Here is a 20,868-nt window from a genome sequence, read left to right as displayed (position 1 = left end):
AAACTCACTACTTTCTCCACAATAAGAGACCATATCCATTGCCAAAAAGCCTTGCAAACACTAATTGTTTCTACATTGGTTCAAATTATCGTCTCCGAATATTATTGTTTCTTAAACTTTACTTTGAGTAATCAAGTAGCTTCGCGATACACTGGGAATTTTCCCATATTCATCGGATCAGCTACTCCCAGAGGTTTCTTTCTTCTCTCTCTCTCAAGTAAGTGCTGAATTTTTTTTTTTATTTTCCTTAAACTTAATGTTGTTTTTTTTTTAACGTAGCCTCACCATATAAAGGGAATTTCTGCAAATCCAACAGATCAGGTGAATTGCTTTTTTTATTATTATTATTATTATAGACATTTTTGGTTGAAATATATATGTGGCTTCCATGTATTTTTATATTTATTCTTCTGCTAGCATATACTTTTATATGTTGCCGAGTAGCTTCCAGGGCTGGGATTTTGCTTCCTGTTATTCTTGGTGTATCATATTAGTTTGGGTAATTTTCTTTGTACATATGAATCATTTGGAGTATTATTTTCCTGAAACCGATAAGAAATCACTGAAAATAGTACAGTGCAATATGAATCGTTTACATTATAGAAAAAGACAATATATACGATCCATATGTCAACTAATTAATGCATCATGAATTAAACTTCTAAACTCTGGATCTATTATGGCTTTTATTCATAAATTTTGATGATCCGGCTAATGCGTCACTTAAATTCATAAATGTATCGATCCGTAATCTCTTGCATCATCATTAATTATAGGGTACCAATAAATTAATTATAGGGTAAAAACCACTGTACTCCCTGCAAACATTACTTTTAGGCTTTTTGTTAAATGTGCTTTTCAATACTTAAATTTTTCCTTCTAATATTACTAAGGCTTTGTCAATTTTGCTAATCTTCTATATAAAGTTGCACAGTTTTGCTCCAAAAAAAAAAAAAAAATCAAGCACTATTGGCTTCTTTATTTTTTACACTTTTCCTTTCAACGTAATGCTGTTTTTTGAGATTTCAAGTTTTATGTTCCTACCATAGTAATTTTCAGAGTTTGTATGCTAATTTGTTTTAGACACTCAAATTTTATTGTGTAGTTTTTTTTTAAAGAAATACTAAGTAAGTTTTAGAATAAATTCCTCTTGTCCGTTATGGATGTATAGATGAATAATCTATCTTTTGGAAGGGAATGGTTGGAGTAGGAAACTCTAGGTTGACATACTTGCTTTCTAATTTTCATCATATTTTTGCTTAAACCCCCCCCCCCCTCTCAAAAAAGACAAAAAAAAAATAATTGTGGTGACGGGACATAAACAGAAGAAAATGTGGTGATTTGATTGCACCGGTTAGGATTTCTCTACAAGATACTTAAAGTTAGTCATAGTATTTCGATCTACTTTCTTTAAGTCAACAGGTTCAATTATTGTTAAAACTCAAGGAATTTTTTTAAAAAAAAGAAATTCACGCAATTTTTAGGAAACTCATAAGCAATTTCACCCTACTTTTGTTTCTTCAATAACAAATAGTGACCCCTTACCTACTACTACTATGTCCGTTATAATGGGCCGTCTCCATTGCAAAAAGTGCTTTGTACATGACCCGTGTTTCTTTGTACATAATTATTTTGAATGCTATATTTCATGAAAGAAATAAGAAGAGTAAAATATTTAATTATTTAAACTTGATGAAGGTATTTGGTTATCTTTCCGGCAGATTTTAAGAGTCCTTTTGGTCATATTCTCAAATTAAATTCACCGTTTGATGGTGAAATAATAATGTTTTTGTACCTTTAATTTGTAATATTTTCAAAAATTCATAATTTGAATCACTAATCATCTCTTAGGGACAAAGATTGTGGCAATGATCGCTTGAAAGGACCATAGAATTTTCCTATCTCTTCAGATTTTGATTAATTTTAGTTTATCTTTCACCAGAATTTTTTTGTGTTCCGCAAGAATTTGTTTTTTTTTTTTTGGATTAATATGCCAGGTGACCGATGGCTGTCTAATGCTTTCCAAAATAACAACAGGCTGTCTAATATGAGAACGTTTTTATTTTATTTTATTTTTTATCATAAGGTTCAAAACATTTCGTTCTGCATTTGATGATATCGAGCTTTTCTACATTTACTTGTACAAAAAAAAAAAATTGTCCTTTTCTTTTTGACATCCCTCTCCTTGCCCCTAGGAACTTAATTAAAGTCCACTTCCCTTTCATTATTTGTAATTTTCAGGTCACACTTGATGGAAGTGTTGCTGCTGGAAAGTCTGGTAAAATCCCTGAATTCTCCAATCCAGGAGGAGCTTGGATTGCTTTGTGGTATTGAAACAGAGATACAAAAGCTTTCAAGCTTGCTATCAACAACCAAAGCAGTGATTGAAGATGCCGAAAATAAGCAATTTACTAACAAGGCAATTCAACTTTGGCTGCACAAGCTCAATCTTATTGCTTATGAAGTCGATGACATATTAGATGATTATGCAACCGAAGTCTCGAGAGAGCCGAGCAATGTATTGGATTGTCTTCCAGCAACATCAAACATATGGTTTCGGCACAGGATTGGAGCAAGGATGAAGAAAATCATTGGAAAATTTGATGCAGTTGCTGATGAGAGAATAAAACTTGGATTGAGCAACCACTTTCTGGTTGATTCCACTGCAATACGTGAGATTGGTTCCTTGCTAAACGAACCTGATCTAGTCCTTGGAAGGGACGAGGAGAAAGACGAGATTGTGAAAACATTGGTGAATCACGTCAGAGATAATCAAAATGTATCAGTGCTCCCTATAGTGGGTGTTGGAGGCCTTGGAAAGACAACACTTGCCCAATTGGTGTTTAATGATGAGAACCTAGCCGAGCCTTTTAAGCCAAAACTATGGGCTTGGGTTTCAGAGAAATTTGATGTGAAGAGCATTATAAAAGCCTTAATTGAGTCTGCAAAAGGGACTTCTATGGGAGACTTACCCTTGGATACTCTCCAAAGAAAGCTTCAAGAGTTATTGAGAGGGAAAAGATACTTGATTGTACTGGATGATGTCTGGAATGAGAATCCACAGGAATGGGAGGATTTGAAATCTGTTCTGCAATGCGGATCAAAAGGTAGTTCAATTGTCACGACAACTCACATGGAGAAGGTTGCCACAATAATGGGCACATTACAAACATATTATCTGTCGAGTTTGTCAGCGAATGAGTGTTGGTCACTATTTAGGCAACGGGCATTCGGCTATCAAGAGGCTGAAGAATATCCTAACCTTGTAGTTATCGGAAAAGAGATTGTGAAAAAATGTGGTGGTCTTCCGCTGGCTGCAAAGGCTCTTGGAGGCTTGCTACGATTTGAAAGGGAAGAAAATGTATGGAACTCCGTATGTAGTGAGCTTGGGAACTTACCTCAAGATGAAACAGATATCTTGCCCGCATTGAGATTGAGCTACCTTAATCTTCCGGTGGAGTTGAGAGGCTGCTTTGCATATTGTGCTGTATTTTCCAAGGGATCTGAAATTGAAAAAGAGGAGGTAATACATTTGTGGATGGCAAATGGATTGATTTCATCTAATGGAACGATGGAAGTGGAAGATGTTGGTGATGCTGTGCTGACTGAACTGCATCATAGATCACTGTTCCAAGCCGTGAAGAAAGATGAGTCTGGCAATGTCCTTACTTTTGTGATGCCTAACCTTGTCCATGATCTGGCTCAATCATTAATGGAGGCTAAAGACGGTGGAACAATTAGAACCAATAGGCATTTGACATTGGATTTCCCATATGATCAGCAAATAGTGGCTTTTCCTATTAGAAGAATGAGAGGCACTGACCGGTACTCTTCTTTCTTGTCAAAATGTGGTTCCCTGAGAGTGCTCATTGTAAGGACAGCATGGTGGGAAAAAAGGTTTTCAAAGCTGCCACCTGCAGTAAATCTTTCAGGATCTCACATTGTTGAACTACCCAATTCAATTTGTGGCCTGTGGAATTTGCAAATTTTAAACCTAAATGATTGTGAACATCTTCGGAGTTTACCCAAGGGCATGAGATTCCTCAGAAATCTTCGACATCTTTGTCTACGGGGGTGCTGGAATTTGACTCACATACCAAGTGGAATTGGGGAGTTGAGTTGGTTGCGGACGTTGAGTATGGTCGTCCTGGGTGGCAAAAAAGGCTTCCAACTAAGTGAGTTGCGAGGCTTAAATATGCTTAGAGGAGAGCTATCAATTAGGCACCTTGAGAGGGTTGAAGATAAAAAGGATGCAGAAGAAGCTTGGTTAATTGGAAAACAGAGTCTCCGCAGGTTGTGTTTGTATTTTAATTGGGATTCTGAAAGAATGCTTCAACGTTACAATGATGAGGAAGTGCTTGAAGCCCTTAAACCCTCCCCCATCCTTCAATTTCTGCACATAGAAGGCTTCAACGGTTCATCATTTCCATCTTGGATTTCAACTGTAACAACTGTTCGTGTGTTCAACAGTGCACCGGAGTATATAGTTGGGGCCCAGGAGAGTACCGCCACTGCTGCTACTGACAATCCAAAAGGAATGTTAAAAGCACTGGTGTTATGGAACATGCCCAACCTAAAAGGAATGTTAGGAAGAGAAGTCCAAGTTACTCCAGGAGTATTCTCTCAACTTCAATCCTTGTCTTTTGTTGATTGCCCAACGTTGACATTGCCATTGCCACGTATGCCGTCCCTAAAGGAGTTAGACGTCAATATGTGCCGGAACATGGCATGGGCTTCAATCTCCAATCTCACTAGTCTTAACTCCCTTATAATTGAGGACATTCCAGAATTGAGTTGTTTTCTAGAAGAGATGCTACAAAATCTTAGTCTTCTTGAATCCCTGGAAATTAGGTTTATATGGGATCTGCGAGCCTTACCCAGAAGCTTGGCTAGCCTCACGGCTTTGAAGACGTTGACCATCAAGGAATGTCCCAAGCTGGGGTCTCTGCCAAAAGAACACCATTTGTTCGACTGCTTTAATTTGGTGAGTCCCTCAATGGGGACTACAGCCCTCAAATCCCTGACTCAACTAAGCATCCAAGGGTCAAACGCGACAGCTCTGCCAGAGGAACTCAAATATTGAGTGGTCTACGTAAAAATTATACTAAAAAATAACAAGGGACTCTAACCCCACGTCATTTAAGTCTCAATGACTTCAAAAAAAAAAAAAAGGTCTCGATTTTATTGCCATGAGCCACTCTGATTGCCAATAGATAGGATCCACATTCTTAATTTAAATACAATAAATGTTTCACAATTTAAAATTTTCCATTTTATAATTATGTTTGTCAAAGTATACATTGATGCGTTTATTCATGTGCATAAATTTAAAGACTTTTTTCCCCTATTATATTATGTTTCAAACACATATCTTTAAAGTGTATGTCTTCAATATATCTAATAGTTGATAACAATAATCACAAATTGAAGTTTTAGCACCCCAAACTTCTAGGTTTTACAATGCAACCAAAATATTCCGAGTGCACTTAGTTAATTTTGCATCAAATCATTGCAATTTTCAGCACTGGCACCTTCCTCTTCTTAATGAACCTATAAACCGCAATCAAACTATTGCATTCTTATGGATGCAAACAATTGGGACCATGGCGTAAAGTAGCCCAAGGCAGAAATGGCAACTGTGCCAACAGTCTCTTTTGATCTTTCTGGTAGTGACCTAAGTTTCTTCAAGGAAAGATCCAAATATAGGAGACCAGAGTTGCATTAGGGAGAGAGAGAGATTGGACTTTGCAACATAGCAGGATTAACTGTTGAAATTTTACAAATGAATCATTGGTCAAAAATTAAGAAACCTTGCAGGTCTCAAAAGCAAACAACTAATTAATAAAAAAAAAATGTATCTTTGCCTTTCAACATTTGGCTCACTAGGAGGGACAAGGAACCTAACTTTACAGTTTAACTATCTGGGCGAAAGGCAAGCAAACAAGTATCTTCAGATGGCTGAACTTTAGTTTCTCTTTTTTTTTTTTTTTTTTTTTATCGAAACGATAGGAATATATTGATTGGAAGGGGTTTATACACAGACGAGACTAGCTCGATGCTATACAAAGTGCATTTTGCACTATAGATTGGGGTTAACCCATTCTACATCAAAATAATTGCTCAAAGCTTGAGCACTAAACAAACAACTTAGATCGTTCATTCTAGATTTTCCTATGCAAAAGGAGCATTTGTAAAACATCTTACTTAGCTCGCGTATGTCCTCTATTAGGGTAGCTAACCACAAGCCTGCTGTTTTTGTTCCCTGTATTTGCTGCAGAAGGTCCGTATTAAGTACTCCAATGCATACCAACCTCCATCCTTGTTCTGCTGCTTTGATCAGGGCCCATTTAACACCTTCAGCTTCATGTTGAACTTGGTTTGAGCTTTCTCTTTCTCTCATTTTCCATCCCATCACATCCTGCCCTCTGCAATCAGCTGCCACAATGCCATATCCAATGGACTTTGATGCCTTGTTCCACCTGGTAGCTACTCTTAACTGCATTCCTGCTGTTCTGTTGTCTGGAGTTTGGCTAATTCCTTGTTCGTTCCTCTGAAGTGAAACTGTTGTTGATTCAATGCTACAGCTCCTAGTCTTTTTGGTCCCGTCATTGAACTCCATCCATGCATTCCAGGCTTTGGTGATCACTTGTGCTGGCTCATGAGTTTTGTTGTTAAACTCTTTATCATTCCTACTTTTCCAGATATGCCACAGTATATAAGCTGTAAGAGATATATGGTCTATCCCTTGATCTCTCTGAATTGCTTCGGATAATGCAGCCCACCATCTGTTGAAATTCCCATTAAGCTCCTGAATCCCATCCCACTGTACTGGTGCAACTTTCCAGATCTCCTTAGCTTTCTTGCACATCAGGAGAAGATGTTCCAATGTTTCTAGCTCCTCCCCACAGCCTGAGCATATAGGGTCTCCTTTAGACATCCTTCTCCAAATTAATTCCTTGACTGGAATTGCTTCTTTCAGTCCTTTCCATATAAAGAGCTTAACTTTGTGACTGATTTTCAGTTTCCACAGCACTCTCCACATGTCAGTCCTTCTGGGTCTGTAGCTAGTCTCAATTCCTTCTCTTCTCCCTCTATCCTCCTGTTCTGTCTTAGCTCGGATTGCCTTGTAGCCTGATTGCATCGTGTATTCCCCTTTCTGATTTTCTGTCCAGAAGATATTGTCCTCTCTTCCTGTGATGCTTATGGGAATCTTGAGAATGTTTTCAGCATCCTCCTGTTTGAAGTTTTTGAAAATGAGGTTTCTATTCCACCTGTAGCCTTCTATCAAATCAGCAACTTTCTGAACTTGGCAGTCTTCTGGCTTGATTGTGATTGGCCTTCCTACATTTTGATTAGGAATCCATTGATCCTCCCAGATTCTAGTAGAAAGGCCATTCCCTATCCTTTTTCATATTCCCCATTGAAGCTCTTCTCTTGCACTCATGATGCTTTTCCAAAACCATGATGCATTGTTGGGGATTCTGGAGTCCAAGATACTGCAATTTGGAAAATACTTGCTTTTCAGAATTCTGCTGGATAACAGATTTGGATTTCTGATGACTCTCCAAATCTGTTTAGCCAGCAAAGCTCTGTTGAAACTTTGAATCTCTTGGAATCCCAAACCACCTTGTTTTTTCTCCCTTGTCATCTGTTCCAGGCTACCCAATGCACCTTATTCTTGTTGTCTTTTTCTCCCCACCAGAAGTTGGAAAGCATGGAGCTGATCTCTTTGCATAATCTGCAAGGAAGTTTGAAACAAGACATTGTATAATTAGGCATTGCCATAGACACAGCTTTGATCAAAATTTCTTTCCCAGCTGAGCTTAGAAGCTTGTTTTTCCAGCTTAGCATTCTTCTTCTAATGTTATCCTTTATGTAGCCAAACAGCTGTCCCTTAGACCTTGAAATCACCATGGGCAATCCTAAGTATTTCCCTTGTGTTACTAGTCGAATACCTCCTAGTTCCATACATACTTCCTCCTTAGTTGCTGCATCCACATTTTTGCTAAAAAAAACACTGGACTTGTCTAAGTTAACCATCTGCCCAGATTCTTGTTCATATACCTCTAGTATCCTCTTCAGCTCCTTTGCTTCTTGAGAGTTGGCTTTACAAAAGATCAGGGAATCATCAGCGAAGAAGAGGTGGGTTATAGAGGGACCATGTCTGCTTATCTTCATGCCTGCCATACTTCTTGTCAGCGTTGCTTTCTTCAACAGGCTAGAGAAGCCTTCTGAACAAATGAGGAATAAGTAAGGTGACAGAGGATCACCTTGTCTTAACCCTCTTTCAGGTACAATGTATTCCTTACACTCACCATTGATATTAAAGGAGAAAGAGACTGTATTTATGCACTTCATTATCCATGTTATCCATTTCTCACAGAATCCCATTTTTCCCATTATATCTTGCAAAAATTGCCATTCAACTCTGTCATAAGCCTTGGACATATCAAGTTTCACAGCCATAAATGCATCCTTACCATACCTTTTATTTTTGAGATGATGCAAGTATTCATGAGAGATAATGATGTTATCAAGAATGTGTCTCCCAGGAATGAAGGCAGATTGATTCATGCTAATACAATGATGCAGAATGGGTTTGAGCCTATTGACTAGAATCTTTGCAATAACTTTGTAAATCACACTACAGAGGCTAATGGGTCTGTATTGTTTGATGTTAATGGGGCATGGAACCTTTGGAATCAGGGAAATGATGGCATGGTTAATAGCCTTTAGCATGTTGCCAGAATGAAAAAAACTTTTAATAGCATTTACCAGATCTCCTTTGATTATATCCCAGAATTTTTGGAAAAAAAGGGGGGACATCCCATCTATACCAGGAGCCTTGTTGCTATCCATAGAGAAAATTGCAGATTTGATTTCCTCTTCTGTTACTGCCTTAGTTAGATCCTGGTTCATAGCCTCAGAAATGGATTTTGGGATTCCATCTATAATCTCATGGTTACTACTCTCGGTAGATTTGGTGAAGAGTTGCCTGTAGTAGTTACCAATTTCAGTTCCCAATTCATCCTCATTTTCTGTCCATGTACCATCTTCCTTTTGTAGTTTCTGCATTCTGTTCACCTTTCTTCTACTGTTTACCTGTGCATGGAAAAAATGAGTATTCTTGTCTCCTTCTTGTAGCCATTTGAGTCTGGCTTTTTGGCTCCAAAACATTTCCTCATCCCTGTAAGCTTCCTTCAGCTGCATTTTGAGAGATGCCTTTTCCTTCCTTATACTTGCCAGTGAAGTTCCTTGAATCTGCTCCAGCTTTTGCTTTATACTCTCAATCCTTTCCTTAGAGTTCCTGTTATTATTGTTGCTCCATCTAAGTAAGGCAATTCTGCAATTCCTCACTTTTGTCTTAACCTGAAACATCCTGGATCCCTCTACCCTCTTGTCCCAAGCTTCCTTGATAACTTGAACTATTCCTTCGTTCTGAAGCCACCTTTTGTCAAAAAAAGAATCTTTTTTTCCTGTTTCTTTCCATGGGGATAGTATCCAAAAGTAGAGCACTGTGATCAGACGCATAGGATTTCAGGTGAGTGCATTTTGCTTTTCCAAATTTCAGGTTCCATTCTACACTGCTCAATGATCTATCAAGCCTTTGTTTAATCTCACCGTCCCCTTCCCAGTTATTACTCCATGTCCAAGGCTGCCCTTCATAACCAATGTCAATCAGCTGATTTTCATGGATAAAGTTCCTGAAGTCAGAGAAAGTCCATTCTTCTCTTTTTCTTCCTCCCCACTTTTCCTCATTGGAACAAATATCATTGAAATCCCCTGTAATTATCCATTTGTTACCCCATAAGTGTTTCCTTCTTTGAATGACTGACCACTGTTGTTTCCTTATAGAATCATCACAACTAGCATAGATCCCTACTATCCACCAATCACTATTGCTGCTTTGGTCCTCTATGTGAGCCTCTAGAGTGAAGGCCGTGTGTTGTACCTGCAATATTTTAGTATGTGCACTCCAGTATAGGACCATACCTCCTGCCTTGTTCATCGATTCCACTATATAGCTGTGCTCATAATATAGGATCCTCTGGATCTTTTCCATATATTGTTTCCTGTTCTTAGTTTCATAGAGAAACATTAATTCTGGGGAGAGGAGTCGCTTGTACTCCTTCAAATGGGGAACTGTCAAGGGGCTCCCAGCACCTTGGCAGTTCCACACCATAACCTTCATGGATTACTTGGGGTCCAGTGAAGGCTGGCACCCACCCCTTCCTTTACTCCTTCTATTTCCCTAACTTGGTCTCCCCCTTTACTTTTTTTCAGGATATGTTCGCAGGTCCCAGAGTCTGTCATGGCTTCATCTTCCACAGCCAATTTCCTTTTGGCCGTTCCTACTTGGATCAGACAATTGCTGTCAATCTGTTGCAAAGCCTTCCTGCCCCTTCCCATTAATAACCTAGCTATTTTCCTTGTTTTCCTGTCCTGTCTCTGGGAGTGTTCTACTTGAGAGCCTTTGCTGTTTTGGAACTCAGTTTTACCTTGTACCTCGCTTGGCATAGTACTGTAACTGCCATCTGCTTGGATATTTAGATCAGCTGTTTGTTCTAACTCTATCAACTCCCTGTCTATCATTATCTCATCATCTCCTTTAATCCCTTGGAATTCTGGTTTCTTGCATCTTTCCACCTCTTTTAGAAGCTCCATCATCGTGTTACTGCTAGAGTGTTGGACTCCTGCCAGACCTTCCTCTAAGATTGTTTCCTCCACCTTGTCCATATCTGCCTGATTTTCTACTATCTTTTCCTTACTGACCAGAGCCTGAATCTGTAGTTCCCCATTCAAGTTCCTTGGAATATGGTCCACTCTCTCCGTTGGTTTATTGTTTCCTTTATTCCTTTCTTCCAGACTTTCCTTTCCCCTTGGAACTGTGAATTCATTTTCCTCTTCCTGCCTCTTTGAATCTTTCCTTACCAGTTCCCCGTTTTCCACCCCCCAGTATTGCCTCTTAGATGGAGATTTGTAATAGTTCTTCTCCTTTTGGGGTGAAGATTTCCCAAATTGTACTCTCATCCATGGCCCATACTGATTCTCTTGCAGATCATCTCCTACTAGTATCTTAGACTGACAGCTCTTTTCACTCTGGCCTATTATCCCGCATGTGTAGCAGAAGTCAGGACACCTTTCATATTTGAACTTAATCCATCTCTTTTGACCGTTCATTTTGATTGTTGTTCCACGAAGCAGAGGATGGAGTATGTTCACCATGACCAGAGCCTTCAGGTGCTTTCCTTCTTTGCCTCCATTCTGTGGTATAACCACCTCCCTGACTTCCTTAAACACTGCACCCACTTTCTTTCCTACGTCCTTTGATATGCAGTGTAGGGGAAGATTCCACATTTGGACCCAAAGTGGTGCTATACTAAAGGCATTAGGATCATCCTCAACCCCCTCGTACCATCTGCTCAACACAAGTAACTGATTGTCTAAAATCCAAGGCCCTCCATTGATTATTCTTTCTCTAATTTCCTCCCCTTGAATTCCAAATTGGAAGAAGTTTGGCCCTAGTTCAGTTACCTTTAGCTCTCTCGGATAACCCCAAGCACTTGCCACAAAGTTTTTAACCCCAGTATAGTTAGCTATCTTATCTCCCCTTATTCTTCCCAGCAAACTAGCCTGGCATTCCTGCCTGCCTATGCGAGCATCCCCTGCATCCAGATCCGTCACACAGTACTCATGGCTATTTAAAGCAAACTTTTGCATGATCTCAGTCAACTCTTCAGCCATAATAATAAAATGATATTTAGATGGAAACCCACACTCTCTGAGATATAAAAAGGATCTAGCCAAGCTTATACAGATGAGCACTCAAATCTGCAAACTTCCACTAGGTAAATGCCTTTCTGGGAGATCAGTATAACGACAAACCAACAAAGAAGAAAAAAAGGAAAGCGATGAAAGAAGCTAATGCATAGAAAAAAGTCAAAGCATAAAACTTAAATAACCTCAGGCTGTAAAGCATGCATTTATGGCCGTAATTCCTGTTCTGCGTCGGTCCAAATTCTTAGCACCGACCAGCTATAATTAGTATGTCCGAAGCTCCTGGATCCTGGCCACTTTTTGTTCCGACATCCACCAACACTAGCACCAGATCTTGTGGGTTTGCGAACAGATTCACGTTGATTGGTTGCAAGAAATTGATTGTTAGTTCCTGGTCTGAGTCTCTGTTTTTGGATTTTTGAAAGTTTGAAAGTTTGCACAGTTGGAAAGTTGGAGAGTTTTGGCTCCCACAATTGGGGGGAAAAAGCTCTCGTAGTGAGAGAAAGAGCTCTCATAGAGAGAGAAGCCCAGATTGTCAATAACTGGTTATTGAACTTTAGTTTCTCCAATTACGGGTGATGTATGACCTGGTGGTGCTTGCATAGCTTTCATTTTCTTCTTCTGCAAACCATCAATGTTCCAGATACATAGCTGCAAACAATATGGTGCACCAATCATGAGCAGTTAGCTCCTTAATATTTTTACAGATGATTTAAATCCAGACTTGGAAAAAAAAGAAAAAGCACCTGCCTGTGCATCAGCTCCAGATGATACCAATACATTCAAGTTCTAGGAGAAAGCAAGCCCAGTGATTTGTTTATGGTGCCCCTTAAGCTTGGTTTTAACCTATAATTCAAAAACAAGGGTCAAAAAGAAAAACAGCTGATAGTTCCATCTCAAGCAGGGGGAAAAGAAGACATACAAGCCGATAGCGAAGCTGCCATCATATACAAAAAAGATCGTAATCAACAGATCTGTGGTCTTCTTAATTCCAAAAGCTAAGTACACACTAACAAAATAGAAAGCAACCTTCTTCTTAGTCCTTTTTACCAGTCAATCTAGGGAAAAGTATATTTAACAAAGATCATATGCACCAATGTCACAACATCTTCCCTTTAAATGAAAACAGAGGCATGTAATGCACAGGAAGAAATTAGGGTATATCACGCAATACAGATGCAAGAAAACAGGAAAACGACAATGGAAACGCCCAAATAAACATTGGTTGGAGTTTTCACAAAAAAAAAAAAGAAGACTAAGTTTTCCATAATCATTTAGTAAGTCAGGCTCTTGCTCCTACTCCAGAATCTGACTATCACCAAACAGAATATAAGTTTTTAAGTTTTCCTTCCTAATTTCCTATTTAGTCTTAAATTTGAGGACCTTTAGAAATTATAGGTGATTTGGGCCTCCAAATGATGCCACATTCAAGATAACAAAGCACGAAATCCTACTATAAGGCTCAAACTGGTATAATATAATCCACAATTGACCTATTGTGGAAGGTTTAGGGACTTCAAAGGGGCTGTCTCAACAACAAAAGATGTACTGAGGTAGACAAAGAGAATTAGTCAAGTGATTGCAACAAAAATCCTGCGGCAGCATCATTATCTTTATCTAAAAGCCAGTGAAGTGCTAAACAAACAATTTCTTTAAATAAGCAACATGATCAGCACTTTGGAATAGGATAATATTCACAGATCCAAAGGGATGACAAGAAAATCTACCTCATCAACTCCCACATTGTATATTTGTATGGTGGAATCTTCCATTCCTATGGCAATAATATTGTTGTCCCGAGGATGGAATGCCAAGTAGGTAGCTGCTGGAGGTGGAGGCATGAAAGTAGTCATGGCCTGACCAAAATTCAAGGGATTGGATTTGTCATCTTAAACCATCAGCAGAGGTCAGACAACGCAAACAATGGGCACAATGGCGTTAGGTGCAGAGGGTAACAACATACCTTAAACGTCATCATATTGAACAAAGAGACCTTGCCACCAGGTGCAGACATGACGTAAGAGTCATTCCTTGATAAAGCAATGCATGTGGGTGACTCTTCGGCTGGTTTGGCTTCACTTAGATCATTAGACAGATCCAATAAAAGAATTAACTCTCAGTCAAATATTTAAATAACTAAAGGTTGATACTTCAAGAATTAGGGAATCTGAGTTTAAATCAATTGTCCCCCCTCCCCGCTTCTCCCGTACCAACCCTCCCATGTTGATAAAAAAAACAAAAAAAAAAAGATTGAGATGCGTGATTAGAGATTTTAATTCAAGAATTACATGGACAGAATCTCAATTGGCAAATATGCCATTTTTAGTGTTTCATCAATATCAGACGTAATTTGTCTGTAGTTTTATTTTAAGCTTATCCTAACAGGAACAAATTAATGAATTTTCAAATTCAATCAAGACAACATGGGAATGGTTTAAATAAAAGAACTCTGCATTAGTTCGTTGCAACCATACAACAAAGGGATTTCAGTTGGGATAACACAAGTGCAAAAATTCATGGAATTAGTGGTCCCAAATAAGAAGTATGGTCTGGAATCTTTGTACAAAAAACAAAGTCAATTATTCAATCTAAGCCACATCTGAGGAATGATGGATGCAATAGACTGATATGCGCAGAACATACAACACGGAAGAAAGAAGATACAAAAAATGGGATATATGAGATAAGGTTAAACCGAAGGAAAAGAGAACAGAAGTGGAAACAACATGCTGAAAATCCAACCTTTCCAGAAGGATTCCGTTCACTGCGCTGCCATTTCCAGAGCCTATGAAGAGCATTAGAGCCCAACGCCAACAGAGCAAGACCAGAATTTGTGTAAAGCAAACGCAAAATCTGTAATTCCCATATTTTTTGCTAAACAAAAGTACCAAGGGTATCCGTTGATAAAGAACTTTCAAAGCATTACACGCAGCAAGAAATTCTATCAAATATAGGATAATCGCATTTGACACTGAGACTTACACACTGGTTACAGATACCCCCTCAACTTCCGATTGCAGCACTTTAATACCTCATTCAACTTTTTAGCGCAACATGATATCACACCAACACCAGGCACAATAAATACATTTTCATCAGGAGACCTGAATGCATATACATCAATAACCTTAACTCACCCTCTCTCTCTCTCTCTCCACTTTTCTCATCCTTATGCCTTTGGAAGAGGTTTAAGGTTTTAGAAAGGAGATAATCTGTGATTGAGAGGTTTGGTCATTATGGTGGCTTGAATGCAGCTAGCGAAATTGGCAACTGGCTATAGGGTAACTGGTTGGGAGGCGCTAAATTGTTGCTGGGACATGTTACATAAAACAGGAAGTGGGATATGCTATGCTGTTCACTGGCTGGGTTAAGTTGACTTATGCAATCAAATTCTGTCCTACAATGAATGCCTTCCCAAGAAAACGAAAATTATTTCAATAAAAGTGAGGATCCCACCCATGTACCATGCATATACCTTGCTAGCAGCCAGAGGGTCAGGCAACCTTAGCGTCTTGAGTTGATTTGCCTCAGCTATATCAGAAAACTTCCAGCATTTAATTCTATCAGCATTATCTGAAATCCTTGGTTTGACATCAGCTATTGTGCTTCCATCCATGGCAGCCTGTAAATGAGTCAGATCAATGAGTGAGCCAAACAGAGCACAGCAACAACATTGAAGATGGATGTACAGACAGAAATCATCAATTAAAAGACAAAAGTTTTTAAAGATAATGGAATGGGAAAAACAGAATACAAGATTTCCAATGGATAATGATTGTTGAATTCTGTCGGTTCGTTCAAGAATTGAAGCAACAGGGGCAGCAACATGACCAATAGGGCCCAAAGAACCATCAATTGCAGGCTGCAGAAAACAATGCAAATAAATCATGTGATGCCTTCTGCAAAAAAAAAGAAAACAAATAAAAAGAGAAGTGCAGGTACTTAACATTGACTTGTTCAGAGAAAGCCCTGGATTCCTCGAATGTTCTGCTCTCCAGCATCCTCAACAAGTATTGTCCATCTGTATTCACCAATATTTTGATTCCATTTTCTCTTGTTGTAACAGCAAGCAGTGATCCTTCTTTGTTGAATCTCGGGCTAGGACTTCCCTGAAACGACAAAAAAAATTCATTAATTTTGAATTTGCAGTAAAAGGCTTATCAACAAAATATGGTTGTTTTCAAAAGTGATACTTACAGGCAATCCCCCATCAGCATCGGTGAAAGTTATCGCGTGGTTATTATCCATGTCCCAAAACTTAATCTGAAACTCATCATCAGCAGCTAAGAAACGATTCCTTCTATCAAATTGCACCACACCCAGTGACCGTTTCCTAAAACCAGAGTATGTCTTCTTGACGGCTCCTTCTCTCTCATTCCATTCAACAAGGTGGGATTCACCTTCTTTGCTCGTCCCACAAGAGAACAATCTGAAGCAATAACAGATTGATGAAGCAACTTTGGAGAAATCAAAAAAGAAAAATTTAAAAAGTCAGATAGCAGAACCACCAATGCTTTCCAAGGAAAAAGTATGCAAAAGAAAAGATCACAGAGTGCTAATTTTCACCATGATAGATTTTGGCTTCAGAAGAACATCTCAAGGGTTACACGAAATGTTTAAACACTATTAAGTTGTTCCTTACTTCAGATTTACAGCTTTCACAAGTCGCATAGTCGATGACTTGGGGACTGAGAAACAATCTATGTGGGGACTGGAGTTGGGCATGTGGTGACCAATCAGTCACTAGGCTGTGAAAAGTCCCCTTGAATGGTGGAGCTTTCGCTAGTCTAGTGTCTTTTAGCTGATTTAAGCTATACATTACTAAAAGAAAAGAGGATATATACACCTAAAAATTAAAGGCTCAAGATCTCGTGCATCCTGATGCAATGCAGCATGTCATGCATCCACACTTTCTATTGGCTGGCAGAACTAATTACAAAAGTTTTGAGCTTGGATCCGTTAAAACGGAGGGAATGAAGGAAAATGGAAGTTTGGATTTAACATTTAACTGAGGAAATTACTCTGGAAAATGTGTAATTTGGCGAGAAAGAGAGCACAAGAACTAACAAATAGTGCAGGAACCATTTCTTCATGCTAATAAATGTCGACTGCCAATCAATTTCAAATTGCAGAGGAAGATTCTAAGCTAAACCTGCGGAACCAACAAATCCATGGTCTTTTTCCTCCTCCTGCGATCAAGACTAAGTAAAATTGCGAGAAAATATGAGATTGAACAATCCCAGCTTTGTACTTTCTTGTGGGAACATTTTGCACCCATAAGTGTTCCTTTCACAAGTATAATAAAATGTTTTGGGCAAATTCCACTTTACCCCCTTGTGGTTTAACATTTTTTTACATAATCCTCTTGTGGTTTTAAAAGCTATACAAAACCCCCTTCTAATTTGGATTAAAGTGTCAAAGTGACGGGAATGACCATTCGTAACGGAGTCACCTAAAATGTCAAAAATACTCTTATGTAAAGTTGAAAATTATTTATTAACCAAAAGGGTTATGTGTATATTTTGAAAACCATAAGAGGATTATATGGTAAAGGATTAAACCATAAGGGGGTTATATAGTAAAATATAAAAATCATGCGAGATTAATGTGTCATGTATTTATAAGGATAATTTCGCCATTTTTAGAAGTTTCGTTACGAGTAACTATTTCCGTCACTTTGACACTTTAATTTAAACCATGAGGGATTATGTATAGCTTTTGAAACCATATGGGAGTTATGTAAAAAATGCTAAATTACAGGGGGTAAAATGTAATTTGCCCAAATGTTTTTTAAAAAACTGCCCTAGGTACATCTTACTCATTTTCCAAAAACTGCACAATGACAAGTCTTTCCTGTTACTGAATCAATAAAGAATTACACTCATTTGATTTAACTTGATAAGATTAATTTGGTTATTTAAAAATTTAAATAGTAAAATTTGTGAATAGTAGATTATATTAGGTGACTTGAAGAAGAGATTATTAGATTCAGGCATAAGGTTGTTTATCCCACGTTGGTTTAAGAGTAAGAAAAAGAACGCTTAATACATAAATAATGGCCCGAAACTTTCTACTTTAAAATTTTTTGGGCCAAGTTTGGATTTCTGATATGATGTATTAATTCTATTTGGCCTTTCGGGTTCCAAACAGAGACGGGGTCCTATGGTAGAGCCACTTTTGACCTGCAACGGATCCACTGTACCACACTCTGTCTCACATCCTATCCCACTCCTTCTAATCTTGCCAAGTGTCCCTTTATAAACCAAATCCTGAAGCAACCAACTCGGACTATATTTAATTAGTTAACCGATTAATTGGGCAGAAAAACTTAATCTCTGTAACCGGTTGTCAACTAAAATAAAAACCCAATCACAAAATTAGAGATTAAACAAGGGGAAAAAAACCACGAAACCTGAGTCGTCATCTCCACCATACCCTTCGAAACAAAAGAATCAGATATCACTCCTTCTCAAAAGCATCTTTCGGGTGAAACTCATCATCTCATCAGCGTGTTTCGGGAAAGGCAATTGAATGACGCTCACCACCTGTTCATTGAGAAATCCAAATTCATGATGGTTCTCTGCTTCTTCATTGAATAATAATTACCCATATTTTATCCAGCAAATCGTTGAGAAAATAAAAAGGATCCATGAAATTAAGAACTATCTTGGACGCAGCAGGCCAGAGATTAACACTTTCAGCATCTGGGAAATACCAATGCATAAGAAAATCGCCACTCCAAAACCTTTTCTGCTAAACGAAAGCTAGTCTTCAACTGAACAGTGGGAGTAGGTGAATTTTCCTTCAAATAGTTACTCTTTTCCTCTGTGGGCAACTCAAAGAATCTATGCAAAGGGATTGATGGGTTCGTCTTGTTTCAGTCGTTAAGTTTCGGGATTTCTTTTTTTAAATCTCTGTTGATTGAAGATCTATTTGCTTAAGATGTTTTCTGTTCAAAAATTTTTGTGCTTTTGTGTTTGTATTGTACCTGTTGAATTGTGAGTGATATCTGATGAGATGATGAGTTTCACCCGAAAGATGCTTTTGAGAAGTGACATCTGATTCTTTTGTTTCGAAGGGTATGGTGGAGATGACGACTCAAGTTTCATGGTTTTTTTCCCCTTGTTTAATCTCTAATTTTGTGATTGGGCTTTTTATTTTAGTTGATAACTGGTTACAGAGATTAAGTTTTTCTGTCCGATTAATCGGTTAACTAATTAAATATGGTCCGAGTTGGTTGCTTCAGGATTTGGTTTATAAAGGGACACTTGGCAAGATAAGAAGGAATGGGATAGGATGTGAGACAGAGTGTGGTACAGAGGATCCATTGCGCTTTTGACCATGGTACATCCTGAACCTGAAACTTCCACTTCAACACGTTTTTTTTTTTTTTTGTCAGACTTTTTCAAAGTTAGCAAATAAACCTAATCCCAAAGTTAACCTCAAAAGCCGGCAACTCTTGAGGCAACCTTGGGGACTTATCTACCCACCCCTCAAACCCCTTAGAAGCGATGTGATAATATCACTAGCCTCCCTTGAAGTTTGTAAAATTACACAAACCTCTCTTAAGGTTAAGGTTTTGATAACAAATTAGTCTAATTAGAAAAAGTAACATTAAAAAAGTACTTTAAGAAAAGAGATGAAACTTTGATTCCATAAATACCCCTTATACATGTATATAAATTATATTAGTAAAAAAAATAATTAAAATTTAGAAATAATTAATACACATATTTTATCACTCACAAAGTTCACATTTAACAAATTAGACAACACAAATAAATAACAAAGCTACACTAATGATCACAAGATTCAACAAAATAGACTAGTCATCTTTTTTAACATGATGTTTGCTATGATTTTTATGATTTTAAACACAAAAATTTTTTAATTTTGCTTTTCTTTTCCCTTCATTCCCCAAAATAGACTAATCATACCCAGAATATAAAATCCACCCCCCTCTTAGTTCTTAAATTTTAACCGTTGGCACTCTATAGCTAAAGTATGAAATTTATCTAGTAGTTTTAATTCCTAAACTTTGAGTATCACTTGCTTACTATTTCATTAGTTTTGATATTTTTGTAGGATGGATTTTATATTTTAGAAAGTAAGGTGTGCAAAACTAAAGTGCAATGTATTTTAAACTTTAGGAGGTAAAGCGTCTAAAAATAAAGTTTAAAAGTTGAGTGGAATGTATCTACTATTTAAGGGATCAAAGTAAAGTTTACTTTAAGTATCTTGTAGTCATGTAGTAATTTCGATCTACTTTCTTATTCCATTGCTTGGAAAAATTCTAGTCTATAAGTCAACAGGTTCACTTATTGTAATACAACACGGCCAGGAAACTCATAAGCAATTTCACTCTACTTTTTTTTATTCAATAACAAATAGTGACCCCTTATATATAGAAGTTGACCTTTGACAAAAAAAAAAAAAATAGTGACCCCTTACCTGCTACTACTACTTTGTCCGTTACGATGGACCGTCTCCATTGCAAAAAGTCTTGCACTTATGGTTTGTATTTTGGTTGAAATCATCATCTTTCTCTGAATGCTCTCTTCTCCTTATACTTAAATTTTGAGTGAGCAGGTGCACGACATACTGGGAATTTTTTGCACGTTCATCAGATCATCAGCTATTACAAGAGATTTCATTTTCTCCCAAGTAAGTGCTGAATTTTGTTTCATTTTCTTAAACTTAAAGTTTTTTTTTTAAATCGTAGCTTCACCATATGGAGCGATTTCTTTTGCAAATTCTACAGATCAGCTATTGCCAGAGTACTCATTCATTCAAAAGTAAGCGCTGAGTTTCTTTTCGCTTCATCAAACACGTCTTTTGATTCAAAATATAGCCTCTGTGTTGTGTTTTTAACATTACTTCTACGAGTATATTCTTGTTTGCTGCCAAATAACCTTTAGGGCTGGGATTTGGCTTCCTGTTATTCATGTTTTGATACAACAGTTTGGAAGCATGTGCTTTGTACATTACCCGTGTTTCTTTGTATATAATTATTTTGAGTACTATATTTTCATGAAAGAAGTAAGAAGGGTAAAATATATAAATATTTAAACTTGATGAAGGCATTATAAT

General features: G+C 37.8%; 2 protein-coding genes and 1 long non-coding RNA gene across 4 annotated transcripts; 1 reads left to right on the top strand and 2 right to left on the bottom strand.

The window, feature by feature from the left end:
• The first annotated feature begins 200 nt into the window (after nt 1–200).
• On the top strand, nt 201–5,205 carry LOC113779174 (putative disease resistance protein RGA1). Its single transcript, XM_027324668.1, has 2 exons — nt 201–217; nt 2,242–5,205. The coding sequence occupies exon 2, from the start codon at nt 2,252–2,254 to the stop codon at nt 5,081–5,083; it is 2,832 nt and encodes a 943-aa protein (XP_027180469.1). The 5' UTR covers nt 201–217; nt 2,242–2,251; the 3' UTR covers nt 5,084–5,205.
• A 7,133-nt stretch (nt 5,206–12,338) lies between these two features.
• On the bottom strand, nt 12,339–13,782 carry LOC113779177. Its single transcript, XR_003469448.1, has 4 exons — nt 13,742–13,782; nt 13,506–13,666; nt 12,525–12,624; nt 12,339–12,429 (listed from the first exon to the last, which is right to left on the bottom strand). It is a non-coding gene; the product is annotated as an uncharacterized LOC113779177 (long non-coding RNA).
• A 462-nt stretch (nt 13,783–14,244) lies between these two features.
• Nucleotides 14,245–16,396, bottom strand: LOC113779175 (protein TPR2-like). 2 transcript variants are annotated; one of them, XM_027324669.1, is made up of 6 exons: nt 16,345–16,396; nt 15,976–16,207; nt 15,726–15,887; nt 15,533–15,640; nt 15,254–15,400; nt 14,245–14,631 (listed from the first exon to the last, which is right to left on the bottom strand). In XM_027324669.1, the coding sequence occupies exons 2-6, from the start codon at nt 16,024–16,026 to the stop codon at nt 14,362–14,364; spliced, it is 738 nt and encodes a 245-aa protein (XP_027180470.1). In that variant the 5' UTR covers nt 16,027–16,207; nt 16,345–16,396; the 3' UTR covers nt 14,245–14,361. The 2 variants fall into 2 exon arrangements, with proteins under 2 accessions (XP_027180470.1, XP_027180472.1); XM_027324671.1 differs by lacking the exon at nt 14,245–14,631 and adding an exon at nt 14,839–14,882.
• Between the last annotated feature and the right edge of the window lie 4,472 nt (nt 16,397–20,868).

This window comes from Coffea eugenioides, chromosome 8 (genome assembly GCF_003713205.1).
Source record: "Coffea eugenioides isolate CCC68of chromosome 8, Ceug_1.0, whole genome shotgun sequence".
Classification (NCBI taxonomy): Eukaryota; Viridiplantae; Streptophyta; class Magnoliopsida; order Gentianales; family Rubiaceae; genus Coffea; species Coffea eugenioides.
Note: the sequence above shows the minus strand (reverse complement) of the source record. Positions and strands in the feature narration are given on the sequence as shown.